Source organism: Leuresthes tenuis, unplaced genomic scaffold, assembly GCF_036924035.1.
Source record: "Leuresthes tenuis unplaced genomic scaffold, fLeuTen1.0.hap1 SCAF_15, whole genome shotgun sequence".
Lineage (NCBI taxonomy): Eukaryota > Metazoa > Chordata > Actinopteri > Atheriniformes > Atherinopsidae > Leuresthes > Leuresthes tenuis.
The window spans coordinates 4,293,716-4,321,646 of record NW_027325369.1 but is presented as its reverse complement, the minus strand read 5'-3'; the positions used below and the strand labels follow the sequence as shown (position 1 = coordinate 4,321,646).

General features: G+C 44.7%; 1 protein-coding gene across 1 annotated transcript; it reads left to right on the top strand.

Moving 5' to 3' along the window:
- Positions 1 to 41: 41 nt before the first annotated feature.
- Positions 42 to 27,263, top strand: eif2ak3 (eukaryotic translation initiation factor 2-alpha kinase 3). The gene is made up of 18 exons (XM_072364709.1): positions 42 to 605; positions 9,548 to 9,677; positions 16,030 to 16,224; positions 16,319 to 16,449; positions 16,788 to 17,055; positions 17,171 to 17,333; positions 17,460 to 17,585; positions 17,855 to 17,977; positions 18,071 to 18,300; positions 18,467 to 18,579; positions 19,802 to 19,924; positions 20,388 to 20,537; positions 20,930 to 21,479; positions 21,820 to 21,993; positions 22,236 to 22,409; positions 22,488 to 22,589; positions 23,074 to 23,136; positions 24,479 to 27,263. Exons 1-18 carry the CDS (start codon positions 298 to 300, stop codon positions 24,659 to 24,661), a joined length of 3,306 nt encoding a protein of 1,101 aa, XP_072220810.1. The 5' UTR covers positions 42 to 297; the 3' UTR covers positions 24,662 to 27,263.
- The last annotated feature ends 668 nt before the right edge of the window (positions 27,264 to 27,931 follow it).

Below are 27,931 nucleotides of genomic sequence, written 5' to 3'. Positions count from 1 at the left end.
AACGACCACAGTAAAGTTAAACGCATTTATGGAGTTTACTGTCCAACCGTAGTGTAGAAACAAGGCGGGATTTAGCGTTACCAAGGCAAGTCTCAATCTAGTATAAAGGGAATAACATGGTGTCCCAGAGGCTGTTTATGTTTACTTAAAGAACACATTCAAAGGGGCGTTTTTGTAGACACAACGAAGTTTTCTATGGCGTTTAAGTTTTTTGTACTTTAACTTTAATTGTATGTTCAGATTTACACGGCCAGTGGCATGTAAATCTCATATTTCACTAATGTGCCAGTCTTACAAATGGAAAGGGGGCTTCACTTTGGAAACGTGAGCATTTCCCTGGTGCTCCTGCTGTTGCTAAAAGCGCTCATAGGATTCGGGACTTCGCAAGCTCAGGGCTCCACCATCGGGAGGGAGTCGCAATTTGCCACCCGGGGTTCACGTTCGACCTCGGCAGAAAATGGTGCAAGAGTCATGGAGCGCGGCTTGGAGAACGTAGGCACCCCGGTCACTGGAGCAGACGTTACAGTGGAGGACGACGAGAACGGGTCGGCAGGTGAGGCCGACGAATCGTATGGAGAAAGTAACGGGAACGTCCGACCTTCAAGGTAATTAAATGTTGTTTTTTTTTAAGTGTGGAAAAGGATAGTTTATAGCTAGACACCCACTGTCGGACACTTTCCATATGTATGACCTCCCAAGTGACAAGTGTGTAAATACGAAGCACGACAACGGCGCTACTTTTTGAATTTTGCTAGCTTAAACGACCCTTTCACAGTTCTTTTACTTATATTTGAGCGTATCCTTCCGCCATGGCGCTTATATCAAAAGTTGTGGTTGCGTTTACTTGTGCTCCATTAACTCATAAACTGCACGTGGCATGTAATTTTTCCCACAACAACCCTTTGATAATCTTGAATAATTGTTGTGGCACTAATTTTAAGTGAGGACAGCGGGCTGTCGTTGCAGAAAAGAGGACAAACATCGTGTAGTCGTGTCCGATAATGGGCGTAGATCTTTTAAAGTTTGAATGGAAAATCGCATGGAAAGTTGACACAATTTCATAGTTGTCATACACACTTACCAATATATGTATATGATTTAAATTATTGTGTTGGCATATATGCAAACGAACTTAATTGTGTTGTGGAAAGAGAAGTGCTTTAGACAGACAACAGTTAATAAAGCTTGGCAAATGGGTGAAAAACACTCAATGTCATTTCCCAGAAAGTTTTCTGAGGCCCAATTTAAAGCTCCTCCTGCGTAATATCAGCAGGACTGTAAAGGCCGTTTTCAGCCGGAACCTGGAACACGTCCTGAACTGACCTGTCATGGCTGTTGTTTTGGGGCTTGTTGGAACTTGCATCGATACAGTAACTCGCACCCGCTCTCTGGACACACACGAGCACGTGCGCTTTGCGGTCGACTCCGCGGTTGAGTCATGCTTGGTAAATAACAAAGGTGCTAATGTCAGGAGCGCGATTATTTCGGCCATGCCCATCATATTTTCACTTCTCGTGAGGTCGTTAAGTTCCTTTTTTCTTTTTTAAATAGCAAACACCACACTGTTTCCGGTACAGTACGGCAACCTGCCTTCTCACTTGACAACAGAGATAACGTCCCCTCTTGATGCGCTGCTTATATCCTCCACTCAGCACAGAGCCCGCTTCTTAGCACAGAGGAGTTTTGTTTACAGAATTAACCGCAGTTTAACAGGAGCTTAAGACAAAGTGGTGTCGGCTGCGGTGTTTTAAAGCTGTGGCAGGGATGCTTTTGAAGGATGTGGTCTGATGGCCCTGATCTGTTGCTGTTTGAATAGAAGTTGGGTTGATGGGAGTTCTGTTAAGGGGGGGGATTCGCCGACAGTAGTGGAAACTTGCGGTAGAATCAAAAGGTGAACGTCTTGCCCTTTAGTCACGAACCTAAAATACAACTCTAACATGAAAACAGTTGACATATCATCGTGAAAAGGCATGTCGCTCCAAAGTTTTCTGCCTCACACAAACCGCAGCTGCTGCTGCTGCCGCCCAAAGTGGGATGCAGTTGGTACAGCATTGATTTAGTCTTCCTTAGAAAACAGTAGGTTTTGACGCCCACCTCAGATATTTGGTGCAGTGTGTTCTTCATGAGTATTCCTCCTGTTATTTATTTATCTTTTACCAGGTCCATTACAGACACCCCTGCCTGTGATACAGCCTCCTCCAATCCTTGTTATTTTCTTGGTTGGAAGCATCGGATGTCCCGTGCTAAATTATTCTCTGTGTAGTAACCTAAACATCTTGTCTGTTTTCCAAGAGGGAGTTTGATTGAAGTCATTAAAAAAAAAAAAAAAAGGAGTCGAACCTTTTGAAGATTCTGCTGGGGTTTCTGACCTAATGTTGAAGCGTGCTGCTGCTGCATCTACACGGTGGTTAAAAAATGCAGCCGGTTTCCCACATTTTGGTTTTTTTAATTTATTTTTTTATCTTGAGGCTCACTTTACAGCTCTCTAGAACCCCCCTCAAAGCGTTGCATATTCGCTCTGGACTTGTGCTGCCTTATAGAGCCTGTTTTCTCACAGCAGGAAGCCTCTGAGTGCACTGTGCAGTCAGTCCCATGAAGGTGGAGTCAGGTGGAGTGTGTAGTTTTAGTTTTTAATGCGTCTAACTTTGAAATAGACAAGAAGGGAAAAAGACATGTGTAACTTTTTTTTTCCACACAGTACAAAAAAGAAGTGACTATCTGTTTACGGCCAGTGCCTCACCAGGAGCACAGACAAAGTGAAAAGTTGTGATAGAAACACGCCTTCCTGCCTGTCACCTGCAGTACGCCATCAAACAGCAAATTGAAAGTGATCAACAGAGCAGTTTTGCTCCGAAAGAAGCAGGCTATTCCTCTGCCAGTCACCTCAGCTGCTGCAGGGAAACTCCTGAGTGTTGGTCCTGGTGCTGGTCACACCCTGCTGCTGCTGGCTCTCTGCGCCTCCTTCTCTTCCTCTACACATCCCTCCGTTTCTCAGCCCTGTCCCATTCTGCATCACCTGCTCTCTGTGTTTTCTTTCCTCTCTTAGCCTTCCTCACACATTCGCTTACTGTTTGCCTTTGAGAAGTCTTCCATGTAGACCTCCACAGAGGGCATAGTTTTTTCTTCTAATACTAACGTGCGCATGTACGGCACAAGTCAACAAATTTAGTGAGCGAGTTAGCCGGAAAAGACAACACATTTTCTGCTTTTCTTGGGTCAATGCGCCGTACGACGGATCACACCCTCCCTGGTGGTGTGCCAAAGAGTTATCTCTTTTTCTGTTGAATGTATTCTCTTTGTCCCTCACTCATGAGTTTAGTCTCTCTCATCTCCCCGCTGCTGCCTCCCTGATGTTCTCACACTTGCGCATTGCTTTTTAATGCCACCTCTCGAGCATGTGTGCGTATATATAAATATATATATATATATATATATATATATAATAATACCCCATACAGTAACAGTGATGCTGCTGTACTTTAGAAATGTCACAATAAAATGAAACATTTCTCTAAGTTTCTGCTCAAATAGGCCATTGGGTAAGAATATAACAACAGATCTTAGGGTTTAAATCAAAACAACTCTTTCAGGAGAAATTCAGTTGCTGTTCGAGAACACAATTTGAGCGAGTTGTTTCTACATGTCATAGTTATTGGATGATGGTGAATTTAAAGAATAAAGAGGCGACCTGGCTGCAGTTATCGCCATCAGCACTGCATAGGTCAGCCTTTGGAGCAGCTTCCATCACTTCTTTCTGTGACCGACCTCTCTGTGCTTTATCAGCGCCTTTCTTTCCAAGTCAAACACTCCTGATCCTGTGACGGTGACACCAACACACCCCTCATTTAACACAGACACAGCTGCTTTGTTGCTCTTTTTCACACCACCAAAGTGGCTTCACTGTCATGTACCACTTTTTCCAGGTGGAGATCCCCTTTAATCTCAGTGCTTTGTTGACACGATCACAACTTGAACAGCCCAGACCTCCATTGAGGCCCTTTTTAAAAAAGAAAAAAAGCATTTATCTTCCAAATTACATTTAGCAGTTGAGCATTTCTAAATCAAGTTTCACAAAAGCAGCTCTCTGCTGCTCAGATGTCAACATTTGTAAGTTTCTGTCATTTGCACTTGTTTTTGCCCCCCCCCCCCTTTGTATCCTGTAATCTATAAATATTCTAGATGTTTGCTTTGATCCGACCCTCAGATTGCGACGAGTGCTGCCGTCGTGTCGTCTGACAGCTGTCGCGTCGCCTTTCTCTGCCATCTTTATGTCAGAAACTCCGCTCTGGAGACCTGATATTACACCTGTCTCAGCGCATGTACGTGTACGGGCATATGTTTAGAACCCTTTCGTGTGTGAATCATACATGTGATGGTGCTGCCAGCTTTGACGCCTCAGCAAGCAAGTGCTCCACCGGGCTCTCCAGCACCTCAGGGACCACTTGCAGGTGAGAGCAGAGAGGACAGTAGCTTTGTTTGAAACCCCCCCCCCCAACACACACACACACACCCCCCCGGGCTTTGGAGCTGCAACAGCTCTTCTGGGCCACCTTGTTTGCAGGCCAGCTTCTACCAGCATACTGCTTAGCAACAGCCAATCGGCCAAGCCGGGTGATTTGTGGGCCAATTGCAGTCGGAAAGACGGGCCGGTGCTCAGAATTGGAGTTGGCCGCATGGGTCTGGTTACAGTAAGGTAAAGGATGAAGTGAAGACACTTTTTTTTCCTTTACAGCTCCGTGTTTTAATAATAGACACAGTCCCCAAAATAACAGGTCAGGATGTAGATGACTGAACTCCTTCTGCGAAGTTTTAATTGAGCCTTATAAACTCAGTTCTTTACAGTCAGTGTTTGTTGTAAATTAGCAAGGTTTGAAGACATATTTCTGGCTACTAAACTCTGTCACTTCGCACAACCTTATCTAATCTCTTTGGAGTCTCTTTCTTATGTAACCATGTTTTTATTGCTGTTGGGATTTTGTGTGGTTTGTTTAATGAAAGCACTTTGTGAAAAGTCTTCACAAATGTTCCTGCGAAAGAATGCCGGTTTTCAAACATGATTATCAGTGGCAGTGAATTTATTAGGTCAGTGGCTATTTTGGTAAGTCGGCAGGACCCGTCTGGCAGCACTGCAGTATGGGTGGGGCAGAGGCAGAAAGGTGTGATTCTCTGAGAGAGACAGAAGGAGGGGGGATAGAAGTAAGGAGGGTAGGATGAAAACAGAGTTGGCTGATAGTCAGTAGGACCACGCTGTCTTGTTTTCACTCTCACCGACTCATCACTGCTTAGCAACAACGAATCAGATCCCCAGATCGGTGCTCCGTAACAGCCAATGAGCTGGCAGGAGCGTGGCGCCACAGAGTTTGGATTTTACCACGTGTGAGGAGGGGAAAGAGGGTGATGGCAACACTTTTAAATGGTGTGTGTTTTTCATGCTAGTACTTTTTTTTCTTCCTTTTGAACCACACCCTTTGCTCTCTGCTGCATCGATGCTGATGGATACGTTGGATTCTGCTGCCTAAGTCCACACGAGGCTTCAGCTGCCCTGAAAATGATCGCTTGTTTATTTTCCCAAGTTCAGAGGGCAGTTATATAAACCCTGCCATCACATTAAAATGTGCTTAAGTACTGATGTTATGTCATCTGTGTAATAATGTGGTTGTTGATGTCACGCTGGCTTGGTGGTACATTTATGTCACCTTTGTGTGTTTGTTAATCTCATCTGAGTGTTTATTTGAGGCATTATTGCACATAAATGGCTGCTTTTTACGATCTTCAGTAACCTGTATAAACCCTTCCCTGCTCTGGCTGTGGCCTTATGTTTCCAAATGGCCACTGCTTCCTTGATGCAGCTGGTGGTGCTGGGTGCGGCCGCCTCAGAGCCGCATCCATAACTTTGGCCCCACGTGCTCCCCATGCTCTCGTATTTTTGCTCTGCCTCGCAGCGACTGCACGGTAGGCTGAGTGGCAGCTGCGCGGCAGCAGAGCTCCACACTCCGGCGTGCGCCCAGGCTGCTTGCTGTTGCATGGTTACAGGCAGTCCTGCCCTGCCAGTGGCTCGGAGCTTGCAGAGCTGCCCACCCATTGGCTAAGCGAGGAGGAAACTGGTGTTTCCATTGGCTGCTGGGAAAGCGGCAGGCTTTCAGGATTGGTCTGACTGAGAAGCTGGTGCTCCTTGGAGACTCAGCCTGTGTAAACATCCCGGTCGTTTCTTTCAATGGAGCGTGTTTACCAGAAGCTTGGTTTTGTCGGTGTGCGCAGACTGAGGCCGAGCGTCTCTGAGGAGCGGAGTCTGGTGAGAGCGAGGCTAATTGGCTCCCTGCTCCACCATATGCTTTGTGATTTAAGAAACACTCAGCACTATTATGACACTTTGACAGCATTACAGACGAGGACACTAACAGCCCACAGACTGTTGGCAGCGTCACTTGACTCCTTCTTTCTCCCTTTTTCGCTCTCCCTTCAAATGTCTTCTTCAGTGTCTCCACATCTGTCACGGTCGGCAGCAGCAGCAGCCCCACAGGCTACATGTTATCCCTTTGGTGCCGAGCAGAGCCGCAGTGTCTCGGGGCTCAGACGTGGTAAATAAATTGCCTCGAGTTGTAAATGATGCAGCAGGGCTCTTTGTTTTGTTTCAGTTGTTTTTTAATTAAAGGTTCGGTTCTATATTTGAAGTCTCTCCCTCTTTTCCCTCCTTTATTTCTTGTTTTCTCCACTGCTATTATGATACCTAACTTTTAAAGTGAAGCCCAACCTCCCCTCCCCTCCCGCCCCACCACCACTACTTCTTATCCTTTATCTGGAGTACAAAGAGCCCACAGCAGCCTTTTGATCGTTCTCTCTGAATGAAATCTCCTGCTTTACCCTCCTTCTATCTCTGAGGATGAACTCAGTGCTCTCTGTGACTTTTACCTCACTTTTGCATTCACTGTATGACTTGTGAGGAGTAGCGCGGGGAGGGTGGGGGTGGCGGAGCCCGGTCGAGTGAAAGCCGCCAAATCTTCCACCCTCTCAGAGAGCTGACTGCTTAGCAACAACCAATCAGCCTAATATTTTTGGCAGGATCTGGCAGCCAATTGAGAGGGTGAGAGCAGGCTTGAGCGCTGTGTTTTTATTGGTGGCTGCTAGGAAAAAAAACAATGTTTTTCTTAGCACCCTGCACTTCAGCGCTAGTGGCGAGGCTGGTGATGCTCAGAGCAGATTTGGGAAGATAATCTGGGCTTTGATGGGAATGAGAGACACGTTGGCTGTTCCGCGATCCTATTTGCATTTTGAGTTGCTCCTTCAGATCAGCAAACCATACCTCCCAGTAAATGAGTGACTCTTGTGAAACACAAGAGAAATGTTGCAAAAATTGATTTACACCCTTTGAAGTAATCCTTTAAAGCCTTTAACATCTCAGTAGAACATTCTCGTTCCCTTTCATCTCAGAAGATTGTTCGATAGTTAAAATCAATAAGATATTATAGTGAGTCATTAGTCATCTCCTGCTTTAAAAGGTGTCCAATGTGGTAAAAACACTGTTTCGTTTTTGTTACCGCAGTGCACATTTTCTCTCACTGCTGCTTTGTGAGTCTGCCGGGGAAAGTGAACAAGTGTGACACTTTGCTCTACTTCAGCATCTTCTGTCTAGTTACCCTTGAGGGAGGCAGTTAAACCCCCGTGTGTCTCAACAGAGGGAAACTTCTGTCGTCCCCACTGCATGGCTGTGAAGCAGCGGGTTCTGGGAGATGGCGTGCATGGGCCCTCGCTGGTTAAATGAAGCTAAAAGCCCGGTTGACAGCACCTTCTCTAGACAGATACAAATCAATAGTGGGGATGTGGCCACGAGCGGAGCCTCGCACATGATTGACAAGCAGTGCGGCAGTAAGTCTAACAGTTAGGCGACGGGTGGGGCTGGATGTCTCAATTCATTAAAGTCAAGACTGTTAGGGAAAAAAAGGAATCGCTGTGAACAGATGTTGCTGTGTGGGCACATACATAGCTATGAAATCCATTATTAGAATTTTCCTCTTAGTACTAAGTTCATTCACCTAATTGGGGTAAAAATTCATCACTGGGATACTTTATAATCTCTTCTCAGGGGTGAGGCGCGCTGGTGCTGCCGGTAGCCCTCGGATCATATATCATGCAAAGCAAACACTAGCACCCCCTGCGTCTTATTTCCCCCAGTCTCAGCTGCAGTTGCCCGTTGTCAGCCAGCAGGGCTTCTGAATGAAATATGTGCAAAACAGATTAATTGAGTATTATTTGTCCGTTAAAAAACTTTTTTATTTTTTTTCAAAGTGTTGAGAATAACTTTTCCCAGACGCCCTTGAACGCACCAAACACACTCAAAGTGTGAGGTGTCATTACAATTTTGAAAACTCCCAGTGATCAGTGAAAGGGAATTTTCCTGAGGGATCTTCTTATTTTCTCAATGTGCAGTTAAAGTTGGTGAAAATAAAAAGGAACTTAATGAGTGTTAAAGAGTGTTTGGGTCACAGTTTGTTTTGTTTTTAAAAATTTTTTTTTTATTTCTCATTTCAAGAATTAAAACATTGAGTATCAAGTCAAAATGTTGAGAATGAACCTTTTTGGATGCATCTGTGGGACAGAGAAGTCCCTTCATGAGGTGCTGTAACTGCCCTCCATAACAACATGGTGACTAAAACCATCAAAGCTTCGGCGTATCTCAAACGTTGGGACCTTTGTTGTGATGATGCCTGCGTGTCAGATACCTGCCTGCTCGAGCTCAGTCTGATCATCCACCTGACTGTGTTTTGTCATGCAGCGTATGCTTCTCTGTATCGCATGCTTGTGTAACCGTCTGTTCTGTACCAGCCACTTCAGGTTGCAGGAATGCATTCCTGTTTGTTTGGTTCCTCCTTCTAAACAGACGTAATTCTCAGCACGAGCTCTGTAAGGCTTAAACATCACGCCACTCTGCATTTATGTGCAGAAAGAATGTCGTTGTCAGTAAAACCTGTTCTAGGGTACAGTGTCTCACAGCTGTGTCGATGACTGTGTGCTCCCACTCGTTTGAGGTCATTTCAGAGAATCCACTTTAATCTTTAGATGCCAGATGTATTCTCTTTAAACTGTGAGCTGGCGTTATTCTCAAAGTTTCAACTTTATACGTGACATTTCATATGTATTGCCTAACCTTTTCTCAAAATCTAATAAAAAAAGAATAAAACAAATGTTTCCCCAATGTTCCGTCATACAAATTCTGAAAATCCTCTAAAAGCAATACGCCACCCAAACCCCCGGCCACGAATCGGTTGGCTTCTGCTGAAGGTTGCTCTGGTTGCTAAACAAGAGTGGACTTGAGATGAAAGGCCTGCGCCACTGCTTACGTCCTGTCCGTGATGGCATTAAACCAAAAACCCCTCTGGGATGGCGGCGTTAAGGCTTTACCTTTTCTTTTTTTTTCTCCTTCTTTGAAATCTAAAAAACGCCTACAGAGATCTAGTGCTTCTGAGAGTGTTACTTGTTCTGTTAAGCTGCAGTTAGGGTACATAAACTCACTTTGGGAGTAGATGTTGAAGTGTCTGTGTTCTGTTCATAGGTCTCTTGTGATCATCAGCACCCTGGATGGGCGGATCTCCGCCCTGGATCCTCACAACCAGGGCCGGAAGCAGTGGGACCTAGATGTTGGCTCAGGGTGCTTGGTGTCCTCCAGCCTCAGCAAACCTGAGGTAGATCAAAACGTGTTTTCATTTCTTTTGTTTGTAGCCATTCAATTGGAGAAAAATAAAGGAAGTCCGGAGTCATTTTGGACATGCCTGAAAGATTCTACTTCATTTCTCTCTGCTGTAACAGTCTTTAGAGAAATATTTTACAAGTTAAAAATGGTAGAGTACTGCTCTAAATTATGTTGTAGAAACATAAACATCAGCTACAGTCCCTTACACGGGTAACAAAAAACATCTCCTCCATCCCAGCTAGATTTAAAAACATGTCATTTGAAGGTTAAGGGGGCAGCGTCTCTGGTGCCGTCCGCTGAATACAAACAATCTGTTCCGACTTTCCTCCTGTCGACTGTAAGACCAATATTTGAACTCGCAGCACTTTGAAGACTCAGCCATTCCGTGTACACACATTCAGATTCAACATACACCAGACACACTCTCCCCCCCGCATAAATCTAAGAGTAGCTGTTTCGCCTGGAGGATTAGCCTCTTTGTTGACTGTAGTGGTTTACACATACAAGCACAGTGAAACACTGGGTCTGCACATGTACACAGAAGCTTAAACCGCCCACACCGACGTGCAGAAAGCGAAGCGCAGCCCCGAGCGAGAGCCCGCTCTCTGAAATGCATGCTGGAGACACGCTCGTGATTTCCTTTGATGTGGACTCGCGCTGTGTGAGAGTTTTGCCTCAGGGAAAGAGCCCCCGATGCTAACAAGGGTCTGGGTAGCTGCTGGGTTTGGTTTAATATTGGTCTGCCGGTGCTGGTGAGAAGACATGTTTGGATCTGAGAAACACACACGCACAATATAACCGGCTACTGTAGACTTATTCTTGGAATATAAACACATTTGACAGGCAGTGGCTGTTTTTGTTTGGATCGGATCTGAAAATCAGCTGCTGTAAAGCTGATTTAGATCAAAAACAATCTTATCGATCTTTCGAAAAGCCACATAAAAGAAATGTGAATTGGACATTTTTCCATAGATTTGAAGTGAATAGACTGGGTCTGTGTTGTGTGGCCCTGTAGTCGTCTTCAGATGAACAAGTAGCTTCCCTAACCGGGAAACTAACTTTGAGTTTTACTGTGGTGGAAATCCACAAAAGCCCATAATCTCTGGGAACATCTGAGATATCACATCTGATATTGTTTGCCGGCTCAGACTGAACATAGTTGAGCAAATTGTGTCATATTAAACTTTACCGGGTCAAACGGGATTCACTGAGTTGCTCAAAAAGTCGTCTTCAAAAAAGGGAAAAATCACCTTGAGCGGGCATATTATCCCTCCATATTTTAACTGCAAATCAGAAACAGTCTGCCGGACTTCCATTGCTGTTGTCAGAAAGAAAAGACATCAGTCCAATCTAATTCCTTAGTGTTATCCCATCCCCTTAATTTCATGTGTCCACTTCCCCCTTGAAACTAATCCACTGGGGGAAATGGTTAAGATATTCCACCGACACCCCTTCCAGAATCGGATACATTGTCAGTCGTCGCAGATTCCTTTTACATAAACAGATGCAATATAAATGGGTGTTGTGATCTCTCTTAAACCATTTTTAGCAGGTGCACCCCCTAAGGCAGAAGGATTAAATCCTCTCTCGCTGCCACTTGTAACATGTTTACGTGCGGATTTGCCAAAACCGAATTACATTCAATAACTACTTCTTCAACGGGATGAGGAAACCTTACGGCTGTGCAGGTTATTGGCATCTGTCTGCAGACGTTTCCGGTATATCACAGAAGTTTAAGAATACACAAACGCCAAGAAGACTAAAAATCTCTGTTTCAAGGACCGTGTTACCTCATTCCGTCTCAGAATGAATCAGGACGCACTTTTACCCTTGGCTTGAACACATAAAACGGAGGGATTAGGGGCTAGATTTGAGGGGCAAAGGGGGAAGTTATATTGGTTTGTTCTGCATGTTCTATAGTTCTGTTACGGATTTAGGTTTTTTTCTCCTTGGATTAAAAAGATTATTGCTTACACATTAAAATCTTGTTTTAGTTTATTTTGTTGCATGACATAACTTTGTTGATTCAGTAAGAACGTGCACACTCGCAGCAGGAAAGGCCCACTTGGAGAAGAGAAGGAAAAACAGAAGAAGACGATAGCACTGTGACGCTGAGACTTTACAGGAAGTGCTCAGACATTTCCACATGTAGCATCCTCCTGTGTGCGCACGACGTGACGGATGCTGACTGTGCGTTTGTTTGGGTGTTTTCACCTGTTGGCTGACAGAGCGGAACGAGCGGAGACGCCCGTTGGCTCCCGCACCGTTGACTCGCTGTGACGGCGTGTGCGTTTGTCTTTTGCAAATGTACTGGCATTATAAACTTAAATCCTGCCTTGGCCTCTGTAACCCGGGATGCTCTGTGTGTGGTGGGAGAGATTTCCCCGCTGGCTCTCACCGCCTCCACCCTCCTCTTCCTACTGAGCGCATAGCAACGGTTTTATTGGTGCTCGCCGGGTCCCTGAGACACCAGTCTGCTCGGTGATCAGAGTCAAAGGGGGTTCTGCTGTCATGCTATTGGCTGGTCTCAACATGCCGGAGCGGAAGCAGCCAGTCACCTGCTGCATCCTCCGGAATATGTCGTCTTCTTTTTTTTTCGTTAGATAAATGGGTTACAAGAGAGTCACAAACAGCATTGTCTGCAGAAAAAAAGCCATCAGGTCAGAAAAGAAGAAGTTGCTCCGGGGTGTTAGAGGGGGTTGAAGGGTATCTGTGTGTGTGTGTGTGTGTGAGAGAGAGTGGGGGTGGCATATGAGGGGGAGTCAGTACCAGTGTGGATGACTCATGTTGTATGGGCGGAGCTAAAGGGATGAAGGTGGCGGTGGTGATGGAGGGGGGGTGATTAGAGAGGTGAGGTAATGCTTCAGACCAGAGATGATGTCATCACATAATAGACACTCCACCCATGCTCACTCCAGGATGCACACACTTGTGTGCCTCTGCTGGCATGCGGTGTGACTGAGTGAGTGCAGGGAGAATTTGATGAATTGTTACTCAGTGACAAATGCTCAATTACCTCTCTGTGCTTAATGGGACAGGCAGTAACTGTTCTGGCTCAGTCAGGGAAATGGAAATGGCCAGTTAGGCAGTATTTTTTTTGTCAGAAAGTCAATCTTTCCTCGTGGTCCTTTGATTTTGTTTCCATTGCTTTTCCTGTTTTTGCTCCAGCGTTACACTGTCGTCCTCCTCAGAGCGGAGCACTGAGGTTAGCCTCATGTGCTAACAGTGGCACATTAGCTGTGGATGACAGGTGACGCTGTTTGACAAGGCCGCTGGAGGATCAGCAGCAACACACCGACACTCGTACACCTCGCTAAGTGTCTGACAAACCCCCGCTCTAAAGCTACCCCGCTCCTCCTTTTTCCCACGGGTGGAGTGTGATGACATGATTCCTAACATCAAATAATCATCATGCTCATTTGCATGAATGCCTCCATATTAAATTGGCTGTATGAAAAATGAATACATTGATGAAACAATAATAATGACATGTATTAATAAAGCTCACAGAGTACATTGTGTTAAAGCTACAATGTGCTGAAACAAGTCTGCTGCTTTCAACTGAAACTCTGCTCACTGAAGGTTTCTGCAGCCATCATGATTATCTGCAGATGAATGAATGGCTGATCTCAGAGTGAACAAACATCCCACACATTCAGAAAAAAGAGGAGGGTAAGACTTGACTGAGTCTGAGTTAGAGCTCTTTAAAGATTAATAAGCTCATAAAGCCACAGCGAACGGAGGCGTTTATGCTGACAAGTCAATTTATTTTTCAAGTCCTTTGAATAAATTGAACATTTACTAAAAAAAAAATGCAAAAATCTTGTTGATACATTTTTTAAGGATGTGACAAAAGCATAAAAGATCACTAAACCCTTTCAGAGATTGAGGTAGTTTTATCTTAACAGACAGAAAAAGACATGCCAACAAACAGATTGTGGGTGTGCTGATCGAATACAATTCATCAACATCAAAGGATGCCTTTTCGTTGGCTTCCAACGGCAGAGGGAGGGCTGCTAAGGGCTGACATATCGTATCTTTTTCCTCTTTCTGAAGTGTTTAGACGAACGTTCTCTTGTGAGACTTTTAGCTTTGTTTTCCGTGCCCTTTAAAAACTGACGGGCCACATTTGTCTGTCGCGTGCTGTGAGCGATGACATTTGACACAATGCTCTACAGATCAGTTAGAATTGATTAAAAATGGAAATTGGGGACACTGCTGCAATATTTTCAAGATGCACAATGATGATTTAGATGAAGTTGTGCCATGCTTTACAAGGTTTATCATCCTTCTAGAGATGGACTGTCTCAGGTTTTTTTATCATCCTTCTAGAGATGGACTGTCTCAGGTTTTTTTATCATCCTTCTAGAGATGGACTGTCTCAGGTTTTTTTATCATCCTTCTAGAGATGGACTGTCTCAGGTTTTTTTTTTATCATCCTTCTAGAGATGGACTGTCTCAGGTTTTTTTTATCATCCTTCTAGAGATGGACTGTCTCAGGTTTTTTTTATCATCCTTCTAGAGATGGACTGTCTCAGGTTTTTTTTATCATCCTTCTAGAGATGGACTGTCTCAGGTTTTTTTTATCATCCTTCTAGAGATGGACTGTCTCAGGTTTTTTTTTATCATCCTTCTAGAGATGGACCGTCTCAGGTTTTGAGAGCCATCAAAGTGAATCATCCAACCTTAACGTGTAGACAAAAAAACATTTTGAGCTTCTATCTATTGATATTTAAAGGCCTGATGAAACCTGGTTACAGAGAAATAAATGTCATAAATTATTATGCCACCTTTCATGTGGATGACCTGGGTCCAAATCCCCTGCATGAAAGGTGTCCTTAGGCGAGACCCCCTTATCCTAACCGCCTACCAGTGTAAGTTGCTCTGGATAAAAGTGTCTGCCAAATATATAAACATATTAAACATATATACTCTGAGCAAACTTAGAAGGCCGAGTATGAATATGCTCGTGGTGCAGATAGTTATTTGATGTGGTTGAGTTCATGATTTGAAAAACAAAAAACAAAACTGACTGATGTCAGAGAAAAAAGAAACAGCAGCACCCATGACGCTGCTATTGTCTCCTTGTCAGAGTGATTATGAGGATGTTGTTGTTTTTAAAATAGAATAAAAAAAAAGTCTGGTTAAAGGATTTGAACATTTCTACTGTTCCAGTTTAAGGACGACACTGACTTCAAATGACACATGTGCCTCATTTTCCTCAGCTTTGCTACTTGCTGATGCGCGTTTTTTTTTTTTTTTTTTTTTTTTTTTTGGGGGGGAGAATCTCTCACGTCAGACTGTGCAGCAGAGGACGCTAACTGGTGTCAGAGCACTGAACCAGATCAGAGGGATGGATTAAAGCGTCAGGAGCAGCATGACTCATCCACAGCTCTGAGAATTTCCCCATTCTGCTGTAAAGCTCTTTGCAGCCTCGTAGCCACACCAGCGTGGTGTGATGTTATGGTCAGATTGGTAACCCCCTCCTTCTTTTCCCTTTTCTAAATTCACCCTCCAAAGCACCCTTTCCTTTTCAAAAGGATGACATCACTGCTGCTCCTGGTCATTCTTTCACACATTGCTTCAGCCCATTTATTTATTTATTTTTTTTAAAATGCACCGTGAAGCTGCTTCTCTGACTTCAGACAGTCTGATAGGATTTCCAGACCCATCGACAGGTTACAGCTTTGAACCAGCAACAACTGACCAAAAGCCAGCATACCGACCCAAAGCTGCTGTTACGTCTCTAAACGGTTGAAAGATGCAAGTCACAACGTGGCTCTCCAGAGGATGTGATTTTTAAGTTTCATGTCACCTCCTGTGTGCGATGACGTCTGCAGTGTTTGCAGAACCTTACTGACCCTCTGACAAGCTGAAGCTATGGAGGTTAAATCAGGATTAGGATCAGGTTTTTGCAATGATGTCATCCTTGCTGCCCCCCCACCTCATACACTCACATTATCCAGGATTGCACACTTTTACAAAGATCCAAGTCAATTAGCTAAGCTCTTGGTTGTGTAATGGTCCCAAGTCTGTGGCCTGAGTCCAAGAGTGCGGGGGCGGAAGCGGCTGCCGTGTGGGCGGTTGAGCGTCGGCCAGTGTTGTCTGTTTGGGACAGTGCTGTAGTGAGGGCTTGGAAAAAAAAAAAAAGATAAATCAATCAATAAATGTATTGATTATGTTTTCATAAAGCAGATCTTCCCTTTTTAGCCTAATTAATTATCCTTTTCACCTTATTTACATCAACTCCTTTCTCTAGTTTTGAGTAAAAGTGTCTGTAAGAGGACAACAAAACTAACCTGATTTCATGTTTATTCTTTTTTTAATCTTTTTGTGTCCTGCAGGTCTTTGGCAATAAGATGGTCATACCCTCACTGGATGGTGCCTTGTTCCAGTGGAACCGGGACAGGGAGAGTATGGAGGCAGTGCCTTTCAGTGTTGAATCCCTGCTGGAGTCGTCCTACCGCATCGGAGAGGACACAGTCCTGGTCGGGGGGAAATCCCTCACTACTTATGGCCTGGGGGCCTACAGTGGCAAGGTCTTTGAAACCGCTTGAAGTCCAACGTGATAGTTTGTTTATACATAAGTGTAAAGACCACAGAATGACCCTACTTGTTATCTGCTGACCTCAGATTCGTTACATCTGCTCTGCGGGGGGCTGCAGCCGCTGGGGGGACGACGAGGTGGAAGGCGAAGATGTGCTGCTGCTGCAGAGGACTCAGAAGACCGTGCGAGCCATCAGGCCTCGCTCGGGAATGGAGAAGTGAGTTTTATTCAGTCACCAATCTGTCAGTGCCACTGCCAACCTGAGTCATCGAGCAGCTACTGTGTCTTGTGTGTCAGAGAGGTACACAGACACTCTACTGACTTCCTGTCAGCTGTATTCAATAGTAAAGTCAGTTAACTGTTCAGCCAGTAGACGTTTACATGCAGTGCTGAGCCAAAACACAGCCCTGACAGTTGAAGCGACTGACACTGATTATCTCATAGCAATGCCACGTGTCATGGCTTTGGGAGATGATGGATGGAAAGTGAGCAGTCGGTCCTCGCTGTCAGTATTTGTGTTTTTCTCAAACTGCGTTTTACCCTTTATTACTCGAGGTGGAACTTCAGCGTTGGGAACTTTGAACTGAAACTTGTTCCGGAGATACAGCCTGGAATGAACTTCTTGGAGGGAGATATAGTGAACGGTGACACCTGGAAGGAGAGTGAGCGAGTCATCACCGATGAACCAAAGGACAGAGAGCAGACGGAGAACAAGCAGAACCAAAACCAACACCTGGACCTCGTCATCAAAGTGTCTGTTCCCGATTGGAAGGTCATGGCCTTCAGCACCGAGCCCAACGGACGGCTGGTCTGGGAACATCAGGTAAGACGCTTTACAACAGCAGTTATTTAGCAACGTTAGCCCTGAGCTGAGTTTGGTGCGTCTCACTGGGAAGATCAACATTTCAACTCATTGTGTGTCACGTGCTGTTGTGCAGTTCTGCACGCCCATCGCCTCTGCCTGGCTGGTGGGTGGTGGGAAAGTCACACCGATCAGCCTGTTTGACGACACTGCCTACAGCAGCCAGTCGGAAACTGACGAGGAGGAAGAAGAAGATGCTGAGAAGGACCGGGGGGCTGCAGAGTCCAGTGTCTATCTTGGTAAAAGCCTACAAACACACTTTTTAAACGCGCTGCATTATTTCCGAGCACCGTCCTGTCCTGATACATCTGTGAGGTACATGTGAATGTAGCACACTGATAACTCTTTTGCCTTTGTTTTGTCAGGGATGTTCCAGGGGCAGCTGTACCTGCAGTCATCAGTGAGGATCTCTGAAAAGTTCCCCTCCAAAGCCATTGGCTCGGAGAAAGATATCATTCCCTTACCCACCATCAAATGGAAGCCACTCATACGTAAGTCTTTACATGTATATTCACTAGCTGCCGAGTCTCCTCACCAAAGGAACTACGTTTGTGTTAGTATGAGGGGAAAAGTGAGCAAAGACAGTCTCAATCTTTGTAGTTTAAAACCCAGAGGTAAACTAAAGTGTTGAAAGAAGTCTCTGATGTCATATGGATGCTCTGTATCCAAATGAACCGAAGCTTTGCCCTTTATTCCTGAACAGTGTACTGTACGACTACCAAAGATGATTTCTGTGGAACTTCTTCATTTGTCCTTGCAGATTCCCCCTCTCGAACTCCAGCTCTGGTTGGCTCTGATGAATTTGATAAGTGTCTGAGTAATGACAAGTACTCCCACGATGAATACAGCAATGGAGCCCTGTCCATCCTTCAGTATCCATATGGTGAGAACCTAATCGCAGTTTTCTAAACAAAATGAAACGAGGACATAATTAATTTGAACTCCACTGACTGATCTCTGCCTCTTCTTGCTGCAGACAACGGCTACTACTTCCCCTTCAGCAAGCGTTACCGGGAGAAACGCGAGAGCGCCGTCAGCCTGATAAAGCCAAACGAGGCGAGCGCTGACAGTCGCAGGAGAAAGGACCCCGTGCTGCTGCTGCCCTGGTGGAAGGAGATTCTTGGGACCATCATTTTCTGCATCGCCGCCACCACTTACATCGTCCGCAAGTTCTTCCACCCTCCTGCTCCTGTGGCCTATGTGCGGGTAAGACCTAAAACAGCCTGCAGCAACAGGCAAAAGTAACTTCCTAAAAGTGACTTGCTTGGCGGATAATGTCACAGTTTACTCCAAAGCTTTTTTTTCCCTTATGAAATTCTCAGTACCACCTGATTTTAACATGTCTTTACTGTCCTCCGTCTGTTCATCAAAGCAACGCAAAGAGTCGGAGACACAGTGCCAGACAGACAGCAAGTTTGACCTTGAAGTTGTGGAATCCAAAGAGCCAGTTGCCATGGAGATCCGTTCCTGTGAATATGTGTCCAGGTAATTCACTAAGACGCCGTAAAGCAGCATGTTCCCCATGCAAGTTGTTTTGTAACTTTTCTCAACACTTCCAATGCTTCAGGAATTACCACCCTAACACTTAAAAGTCAGAGGCGAGTCTCACTTGTTCAAGGTGTAGCTACAGATGGAGCACTGTTACCATGGTGACCAGTGATCTTCCAGCCTGCCACGATAGGACAAGACAGAGATGGGAGATAGGAGTCGTAGTAATGCGTGATTGGGCAACTCAGCTGTTTGCCATCAAATGAAAATGACCTGGGTTCACTCCTTGTGGAGACGGCCCCACCCAGTAGCATCTGCCACAGGGTTGGAGTGTCACCTTGCATCACTGACAGGACGATGGCCCCAAGTTTTTTTTCCTTTGGACCTCCAGAATATGATCAGCACCCACTATTTAAATGCACAGACTTCGCAGTCTGGTCGATGGAGGAGGCATGTTTACCTGAATAATGCATCTCTACTCACCTCAACTCCAAGCAACAGTGTGATTGAACACATTCTCTCTCTTTTTTTTGATCCGGATTAAAACGATCAGCACCCCACCCGTCCCCTTCTTTGAAAGCTGCTGCAGCAGTCCATTCCAATTACTTTTGCCGGAGAACTGTCCCGAAATAAAACCTGCAGCTGTTGCAGCAGCTGAGGCAAGCGAGAGTCCGGGCTGTTGGGAGGGAGACGGAGATCAGGAAGCGATGCCTGAATCCCACGTGCCCTCACACTTCCTAATAGAGACAACCTTCAACCACTGCGGAAACAGAGCAGGGATGCTTTGACAGGGCGGAGCAGAGTGTGGCTGTTTCTCTCTCTCTAACATGGACTTTTGAGCTCTTCTTGATTATTTAGACTGCAACTTTCCAACATGTCAAACTTGTGCTGCAGAATAGGATTTCAGTACCACGCCGTCGCAGAATAAATGGATACCTCAGTTGAAATGTTTCTCTTTATCGGTGTGAATGGTAGATATTGTTCAGCCCCACATTTTTAATCTGCCAAATGAGCATCCAAGGAGCCTCTGCAAGGAATTTGCTGGTTGTAATTCCTTCTCTGGTAATCACCTTTTTACCACTTAATAAGCTCCCCGGAGCACAGTGAAGTCTGTGCTTGTGCTCTTTAAAACTGCCAGGTGATAAAGTATTTTTTACTTCTTGGAGAAGAGCTATTCTTCTTCTGTGCACGGCGGTAACCAAAGTGTCTCTCCCTTTAGGTACCTGACAGACTTTGAGCCAGTGCAGTGCCTTGGCCGAGGGGGGTTTGGTGTTGTGTTTGAAGCCCGCAATAAAGTGGATGACTGCAACTACGCCATCAAAAGGATCCGTCTGCCCAACAGGTAGTGCCTCTCTCTGGCCACAACACTCTTCCTTGCTGGAGGCCATTAGCTCTCCCATCATCTCCATTTCCTTTAAAGCTCTTAAACTGAGTTACATAAGCAGTGGCCTACTTGTTAAACCCAAATGAAGCATAACTCACATTCTGAAACAAATATTAGCTTTGTATTGTTATTCATACTGATAAGCTTGGGAATTTATCGCTCCGCTGAAGCAGTTTTGCCTTCTTTTACGTTTCAGCACTGTCGTCTTTTGAACATTTCCACACCCTGTGTCTTTATTGAAGTGCTCATGAAAGCCTTGCTGTTTAAAGCTAGCTTTATCTTATGTCATTGCTGTTTTTTTGTATATTTTTGTAGAAAATGCGCCACAAAAACCCCCAAAAAGAGTTGATTTGGAATTCATTTGATTTGTTTAGACCATAAGATTTCGCTCTAATTTGAATTGAAACCTCTTGTCTTTCAGGGAGCTGGCCCGAGAAAAGGTGATGCGAGAGGTGAAGGCCCTGGCAAAGCTGGAGCACCCGGGGATTATCCGCTACTTCAATGCCTGGCAGGAGAGCCCCCCTGAGGGCTGGCAGGAGGAAATGGACCAGAGGTGGCTGAAAGACGCCAGGTTAGCAGGGTGTTTTAAACCTGTTGTTATCCCGGCTGTAGCTCAGGAGGAAGAGCAGTCACCCACCAATCGGAAGGTGGCTTCCCCAGGATACATGTCGAAGCGTCCTTGGGCAAGACACTGAACCCCATGTTGCCCCCCCAGTGTATCATTGGGGGTATGAATGTGTGTATGAATGATTAGAAAAGCACGTAGTTATGAATCTTAAGACGTGCTGTATGAATGTGTGTGAGTGGGGTGAATTGAGTGGTCAGCTAGACTAGAAAAGCGCTATACAAGTACAAGTCCATTTACCATCTTCTGTAGCCCAGCAGGTCCACCAATCAACTGAGTCCATGTGAGTTCTTTTGGAGTGGAAACTCATTTAAAGGCGTCTCCTTCATCTCTTTTAGTACCACTGACTGGCCAATGAGCTTCCTTGACCACATGGAGGCGCTGTCAGTCAAAGTCCCTGTGTCCAGCTCCCTGTCCCCTGCCTCTGGGCCCGAGGGAGACGCTCTGGAGGCGTCTGTGGATGCACGGGCTCTGCTCTCCAACGGCATGGTGGGCTTCGGTGTTGATGACGGAGAACTGTCCTTCCAGCCGCTGCTCGGCCACGACAGCCTGATGTCTGAGAGAGACAGCCAGGCCGACCCCGACGCCTCAGACAACCCCCACTCCTTCGAGCTGTGCCCTCCACGGGGCCCCAGCGACTGCACGTCCTCTTCCTTTGACATCGTGTTCGAGGACTCCGGTTGCGACCGAGACGCTGACGCAGACACAGACTCGGGCTCCAGCGCTGCCGGTCCGTGCACGCTGACAGAGAGAAACAGTTCGTCTTCCTCACACACGAGACGACAGGAATCTGTCCCGAACTCGTCTTCCACTCCTCCTCGGCCAACCTCGCTCACCCTGGCTCTGCCCACATCTCCTCCAACCCAGCGGGTCCAGCCGTCCCCAAAGGTTATTTCCTGATCTGCACTTTTTGTTGCATCGGTTCTCTTGTTAACATATAAATGCATTAAGGGTGAATTTTAACTTCAACTCCATAAGTTTAACTCGTGTTGTCTTGTAAAGATGCAGCACAACACTGCTTTTAAAACTTTACTACTTCTTAGAAACAGTTTCAAGCTTACTTTAAAGATTTATGAAACCCAGTCTCCTGCAGAGATTTAATTAAAACGCACTCGATCTGATCCTTGAAAGAAAACCAGAGCTTTGTGTTTTCACACATCAAAAATAATCCAAACACTATATCACGTCTGCGGTGTGAATGCATTGAAACCTCTCCCCCTGCCTCCAGGTGTACCTGTACATCCAGATGCAGCTCTGTCGGAAGGAGAATCTGAAGGACTGGATGGCTCAGCGCTGCCTAACGGAGCAGAGGGAGCACAACCAGTGCCTGGACATCTTCCTGCAGATCGCGGAGGCTGTCGACTTCCTGCACAGCAAGGGGCTCATGCACAGGGACCTCAAGGTAAACGCACACAAACGAAAGGCTCAGCCGGATGTAACGAGTGTAGATTAAATGTCTGAACGCATCTCACGCTGAGAGAGTAAAGATGAAGCAGAAGAAAAACACTTCAGAAGCTGACTTTGATCGCTGCTTTAGTTAGCCATTTTGAGTTAATCTGGTTGGACAAAATGTAGAGAGATGGATGATCCAAGCAGCTTAAGCGCACATGTGTTGAACGGCACGTGAACCTTTGGTCCCTCCAGCCTTCCAACATCTTCTTCACCATGGACGATGTGGTGAAAGTGGGCGACTTCGGTCTGGTGACGGCTATGGACCAGGAGGAAGATGAGGACGAGCCAAGCGCTCTGACGCCCGCCCCGCTTCTTACCCGGCACACGGGCCAGGTCGGCACCAAGCTGTACATGAGCCCAGAGCAGGTGGGAAGCGCTACACCAGAGTGCTCATGTTGGAAAAAGTTAAGAGCGCTTCCATCATGTGCCCTTTTGCTTTCACAGCTCTCTGGAAACTCGTACTCTCATAAAGTGGACATCTACTCTCTGGGATTGATCCTGTTCGAGCTGCTGTATCCTTTCAGGACCCAGATGGAGAGAGTGAGGGTGAGTCACCACATGGCTCGATATTCCTAATTTTACTGCATTATTTTCTGTCTGAAGATATCATAAAACAGCAATAAATAACTATAACTAGCCTTTTTAAATAGGTAAATGTGTTTTTTCTTGTTCTAATATGCCCAGAGTACCAGTTGGCCCGTTAAACTGTTCACTTTCAACATTGTTACCATACCGAGGTGTTAGAGCCGAATTGAAAAAAAAAACCCAGTTGAAAAATTGTCTAAACTTAAATGATATGAGTGCTAACATTTACAGTAGGTGCAGCTGTTAAGGCAATTAATCTGTCAGTTCTTTTATTCTCCTAATTATTCTATTCTGCGTTGAGCAAGCAGAAAGAGCTGTCATGCGGCCCACTGATACAGCTGCTTTCACTGTAGCGATCGAGCACGAAGCCTTTGTCTTAGTAACAAAGGACCTGATCAGCCATTAGGGCCGTTCCACTCACAGGTGTTTACATCCTTCTTTCCAGACGCTCACAGAGGTGAGAGCACTGCGCTTCCCAGAGGTTTTCTCCATAAACAATGTACAGGAGGTAAGTGGTCATCTGCTGCCACCTAGTGGCTTCAAATGCAAACAGCATGTGAGCAAAAGAGGAAAGGTGTGCCTGTGTGTCATGCAAAGAACAGCTGATAAAATACAAAGTGAGGCACACTTCAGTCAGTAACAGATTTAAATGACTTTTAAATTACTTGAAAATGGTTTTGTACTATAAGAAGCATTGATCAAATCTAACCTATATTATAGTGTGCTTATTTCCTTAATCCTGTTTACTAAGTAATAAGATTAACATAATCCTGCAATGCAATCTGTGATTCTCCGCCACTTGAAATACTCTCAACCTCTTACCTTACTGTAGCACTTTACAAGTTGTGTTTTTATAAGATGTGAATAAAACGAGAATGCAATGATCTGCAAATCTCATAAACCGATGTTCAATTCACAGCAGAACGTAGGAAACAGATTTACCTTTTCATGAAAAACATCAGCTCATTTTGGCTTTGATGGCAGCAAGACATCTGAGCGCCATGTTTACCTCTGTGAAGCATCCCCCCCTTCTTCTAACAACAGTCTGGGAAGGTCTGGGACCAGCTGCTGGACCTTTAGGAGAGGAATGTTGTTCCATCCTCGTCTGATATACGATTCTAGTGGCTCAACAGTCCTGGGTCTTTTTTGTACCGGGCGTTTCATGATGCGCCAAATGTTTTCAGTTGTCGAAAGCTCTGGGGGAGGTAGCTATCCCAGCTGCCTTCCCCAGCTGCCATTGAGCAAGAAGCTGGATACACCCTGGACAGGTTGGCGGTCCATCACAGAATCCCAGAAACAAATACTACAAACACCCTGCGTTTGTGGAGGGCACCGCAAACTGTGTTCACTGGCAGTGATTTCTAGAAGCTCCCGAGCTCCAAATTCTCAGAATCTGGATGATATTATGTACCGTAGATGATGGGACATTAAAGGTCTTCACAATGTTTTCATTGACATATACTACTCTGAAATTGATCCATAATTTGGAAATATAGATTTTGTCGGTTGTTGAACCTCTGCCCATCAATTGAAGGTTTCTGACCTGTTGCCAATCAACCTAATTAGTTACAACGTGTTCCTTTCTGTTTCTTCTTAGCACCACTTACTTTCAGCCGTTTATTGCCCCCATCTCAAGGTTTTTCATGAGATATTAAAATGTTCTCTATGGTCCATCCTAAATGAAATATTGGTTTAGATTTGCCGCTCATTGCATTGTTTACATTTTTGGAACTCTGGCCGTACTGTTTGAATGACGATGCTTGTGGGGCATGTGGTTCAGATAAAAACACGACTGCATGGACATATTTGTGAAGGGCTCCCTGTTCTGTCCGGTTTCCCCTCTCCTCCAGCTGAATATGGTCCGCAGCATGCTGTCGCTGAGCCCCAGCGAGCGTCCTGAGGCTGCTGACATCACAGGGACGCCCCTGTTCCAGGAGCTGGAGCTGCCCTGCCGGCTGGCCGTAAGGCAGCGCTCCCGCACCTACAGCGCTTCTTCGATGGGCCGGCCTTCGCGCCAGACATCGGCTACCTGAAAATCTTTCCACGCTCTCTCTTTCCGGTCGTTCCCCTGCTGGTCAGCCACCCACCCAAGAGAAACACCTCAGCCATCCCTCCATCATCACTTCTAACCAAGAAAAACAACTGTGCAGGACTCTGTCTTGGTAATTGTCCACACATCACGATGCTGCCCAAGTTCCCATTTTTATTACACCTAAAAGGGAAAAGATGTTTTCAAAGTGGAAGGCGTTCCATAAATTTGCAACCAGGCTTGGCTCAGTGGTACTGGTATAGGATTCTTAGCGAATATTTTAAATAACTGTGAGTACCAGATAGTTTACTACACTTCTGTGTATTCTCAGCCAGTGATTTATAGCATTGTTTATCTGTGATTATCTTTAACAGCTGCCACTCTCTTCACTCCAACATGGCAAACTTTATCATCTATAGCATTCAGACTATAGACAGACACTTGAAGAACAATTAGACATCTGATCTGATCCCAGCCTGTTCACAACATGCTGCTTGCTCCCAACATTGAGCCAGTGTTCACTCAACCACGCCACACCTCAGGTATCAGAACCGAGAGGACACTCCAAGGGGGCCTTTGATGCTTCATTAGCTGTTTCTACCAGTGATGTAGTCACTTGTATAAGCACTAACTGGTGTTCTGACACCCAGTATGCCTGATTTGGAAGACCAAAAAAAAAAAGAGACCATCTTTTTTTTCCTTTATTTTAATGAGAGATGGTGATGTATTGCATAGAAAGGAGCTTTGAGTCCAGTCCATCAGAAGTGACTTGCCTTTAGAAAGGGGCCTGTTGCCCCCCTCCGAGTGTATGCCGAGCCTTTGGCTCAAGTCTTTTTGCATGATAGGAAAGTGAAGGGGTGAATGTGAGCCTATATTAGATCCAGTACATGGACGCAGTTTTTCTGTCTGTACATTTTTCAGAATGACTCTGAGGTGCTCAATTTCTTTCCAACACCTCCTCTTTCCTCTCTGTACAGAACTGTAGGCAGAACCTTGTTTATACCCCTATCTTTGTCCATTTAAAAGATCGATCAATGTTGTAAATATTGTAAGGCGCCGTTGCTTGTAAAAGGCATTTTCATGAGGCAACTGTAAGATAATGTGATTATACTGTGAGAGTGGGAACAAACGGGAGACGATCTCTGCCATTAATGGATAGCTGAATGTTACTGTGTGACCTCCAGAGACTGATGATGGTGGTCACCTCTTTGAAATTCTTCTCAGTGTTCGTTTTCACATGTGGGGAGCCAAGTGGAGGGCTTTGCCCCGCTTTGAACACCAGAGGAAAGCCTGCAGGAACCAGAGTGCCATTTGAAAGTCAGTCAAGTGTACTTTTCTGTAACCGATAACTCACCTCACATTTTGGAATTTTGCTGTTATGATGCAACCCCATCCTCCTGGTGTTCCCGGTGAAACGCGAAAAACCCCAAATCCTGAGGTCTGCAGCTCTCCCACAGTGCAAGAAAAGAGCATTTAGTTGAATAGTCAATACTGCTTTTACCCCCTACACACTGTCTGCAGGGGACCTGGACCTGATGATGGTTATGTGATCCACATAAGCATTGTTTCATGTGCATTTGAAGTGCTGGGAGAGTCACATGACCTGTTGGTAACTACACACAAACTGTTAATTGTAATTGTGCTTTCTATGATTGTACTTTTCTAAAGATCTTCTCTTTTTTTAAAGAAAAAAGAGGTTTTTTTATTATTATTCTGCAGGGTTTTTGGATTACTGTAGTCTTGACTGTGTCTGATGCAGGAAGTCAAACTGATGTTCGTTCATCCGCACTCTCAGCCTACTGAAGATGAGTCACATTTGTTGTGAAAAGGTCAATTCTCTCCTCACATATTTAAAAAGAGCGAACTCCCACCACAATAAAAAAAAAGTGGATATTGGAGGGTTTGATATAATGTGTCCTCGCAGTTTGTGGGGGATGTGAAAGCTCACGCCACAGATTAAGACTGAATTACCTTTGTTAAGGACTTTATGAAGATACTTTTACTTAAGTCTTGACAACGTTATACCTTTTTGTAGAATTAATGTTTCGTTCTGACGAAGTCCTCAACAAATGAGCCTGGAGAATTGGAAACTTCTTTCCTCAGAAATCAATTCCTCAGGGAATGTTGGTGGATGAAGAATAAAACTTTTCCAACTTCAAGTCACCCGCAGTAGTAAATAATTGTCTACTGACTACAGCATTATTGATAAGTGTTTCATTGGTGGTTCTACCGACTTTCTTCTTTTCAGTCAAACCAAGATAAAATGTGATTCCACTGTAGGTTTAACATGCTTTGTTAAATGTGTTTATCCTCCTTCCACCTTTTGACCCCCAGGTAGCTTTCCCAGAGGATACTTCGATTGAAAAGACTCTCTTTCTCAGTGTGTGACACCTCTGGCTAAATACGTAGTCGCGTGTCCTTGTGCACAACTCCCATTTCTCTGTCCACGTTGAATTGTAAATATGTTTATTTGCTTTATTTATGTTTCAATGCCCTGATCAATCCTTTTTTGGGTTGGTGTTATAATGAATGCGCTTCATGAGATGGAGTGCGTCTGACAATGATGACTTCTTACAAGTCTAAATTTAATAAACTGTTCTATACAATTTGTACTGTTGTGTTTTTCATTGTCCTGACAATCGGGCCGCAGAAAATTCTGATTTTACCCTTTTGAAAAACAGAAATATACCTTTAGACAACAACCACAGTATGAGTAGTACAGTGCGTTTTAAAATGGGTACTTATATATTAAATGTATCATAGTATTAAAGTAAAATACAAGACTTTACATTTACATTAGTACAGTAGATGTTTTTTTTATTATTCCTTTATACCTCTGCACATATTTTGAATGGTGTCAGTGTAGATTTTTTAAAGAAACACTTCAATGTGAAAATTAGTAACCACACCATTGTGTTGGTTAACTTCAGCTCCAGCACAGTATATTCAGCCAGATTCCAGACCACAGGGACCAGAATATCAAAAGAAACTGAACTCACAATTTAGGGTTAAATTGAATATCAAGATTAGCGCCAGTAAGTTCCAAACTAAAAAGATGATGAAGAAAGAGCTTGATATGAAGTTTAAATATGTACTATATTTTAATAGTAATTTTAAAAAAATTGGTAAAGTTATTATTATTGATACTATTTAGTAGGTTAAGTTACTGGTTTTTTTTTTTTTTTTAGAAAAGACTAAACATTTCCTCATTAATTTATATATATATATAAAAAATATCTTTAGGAAAACAAGCTATTTTACATTAAAACTAGCA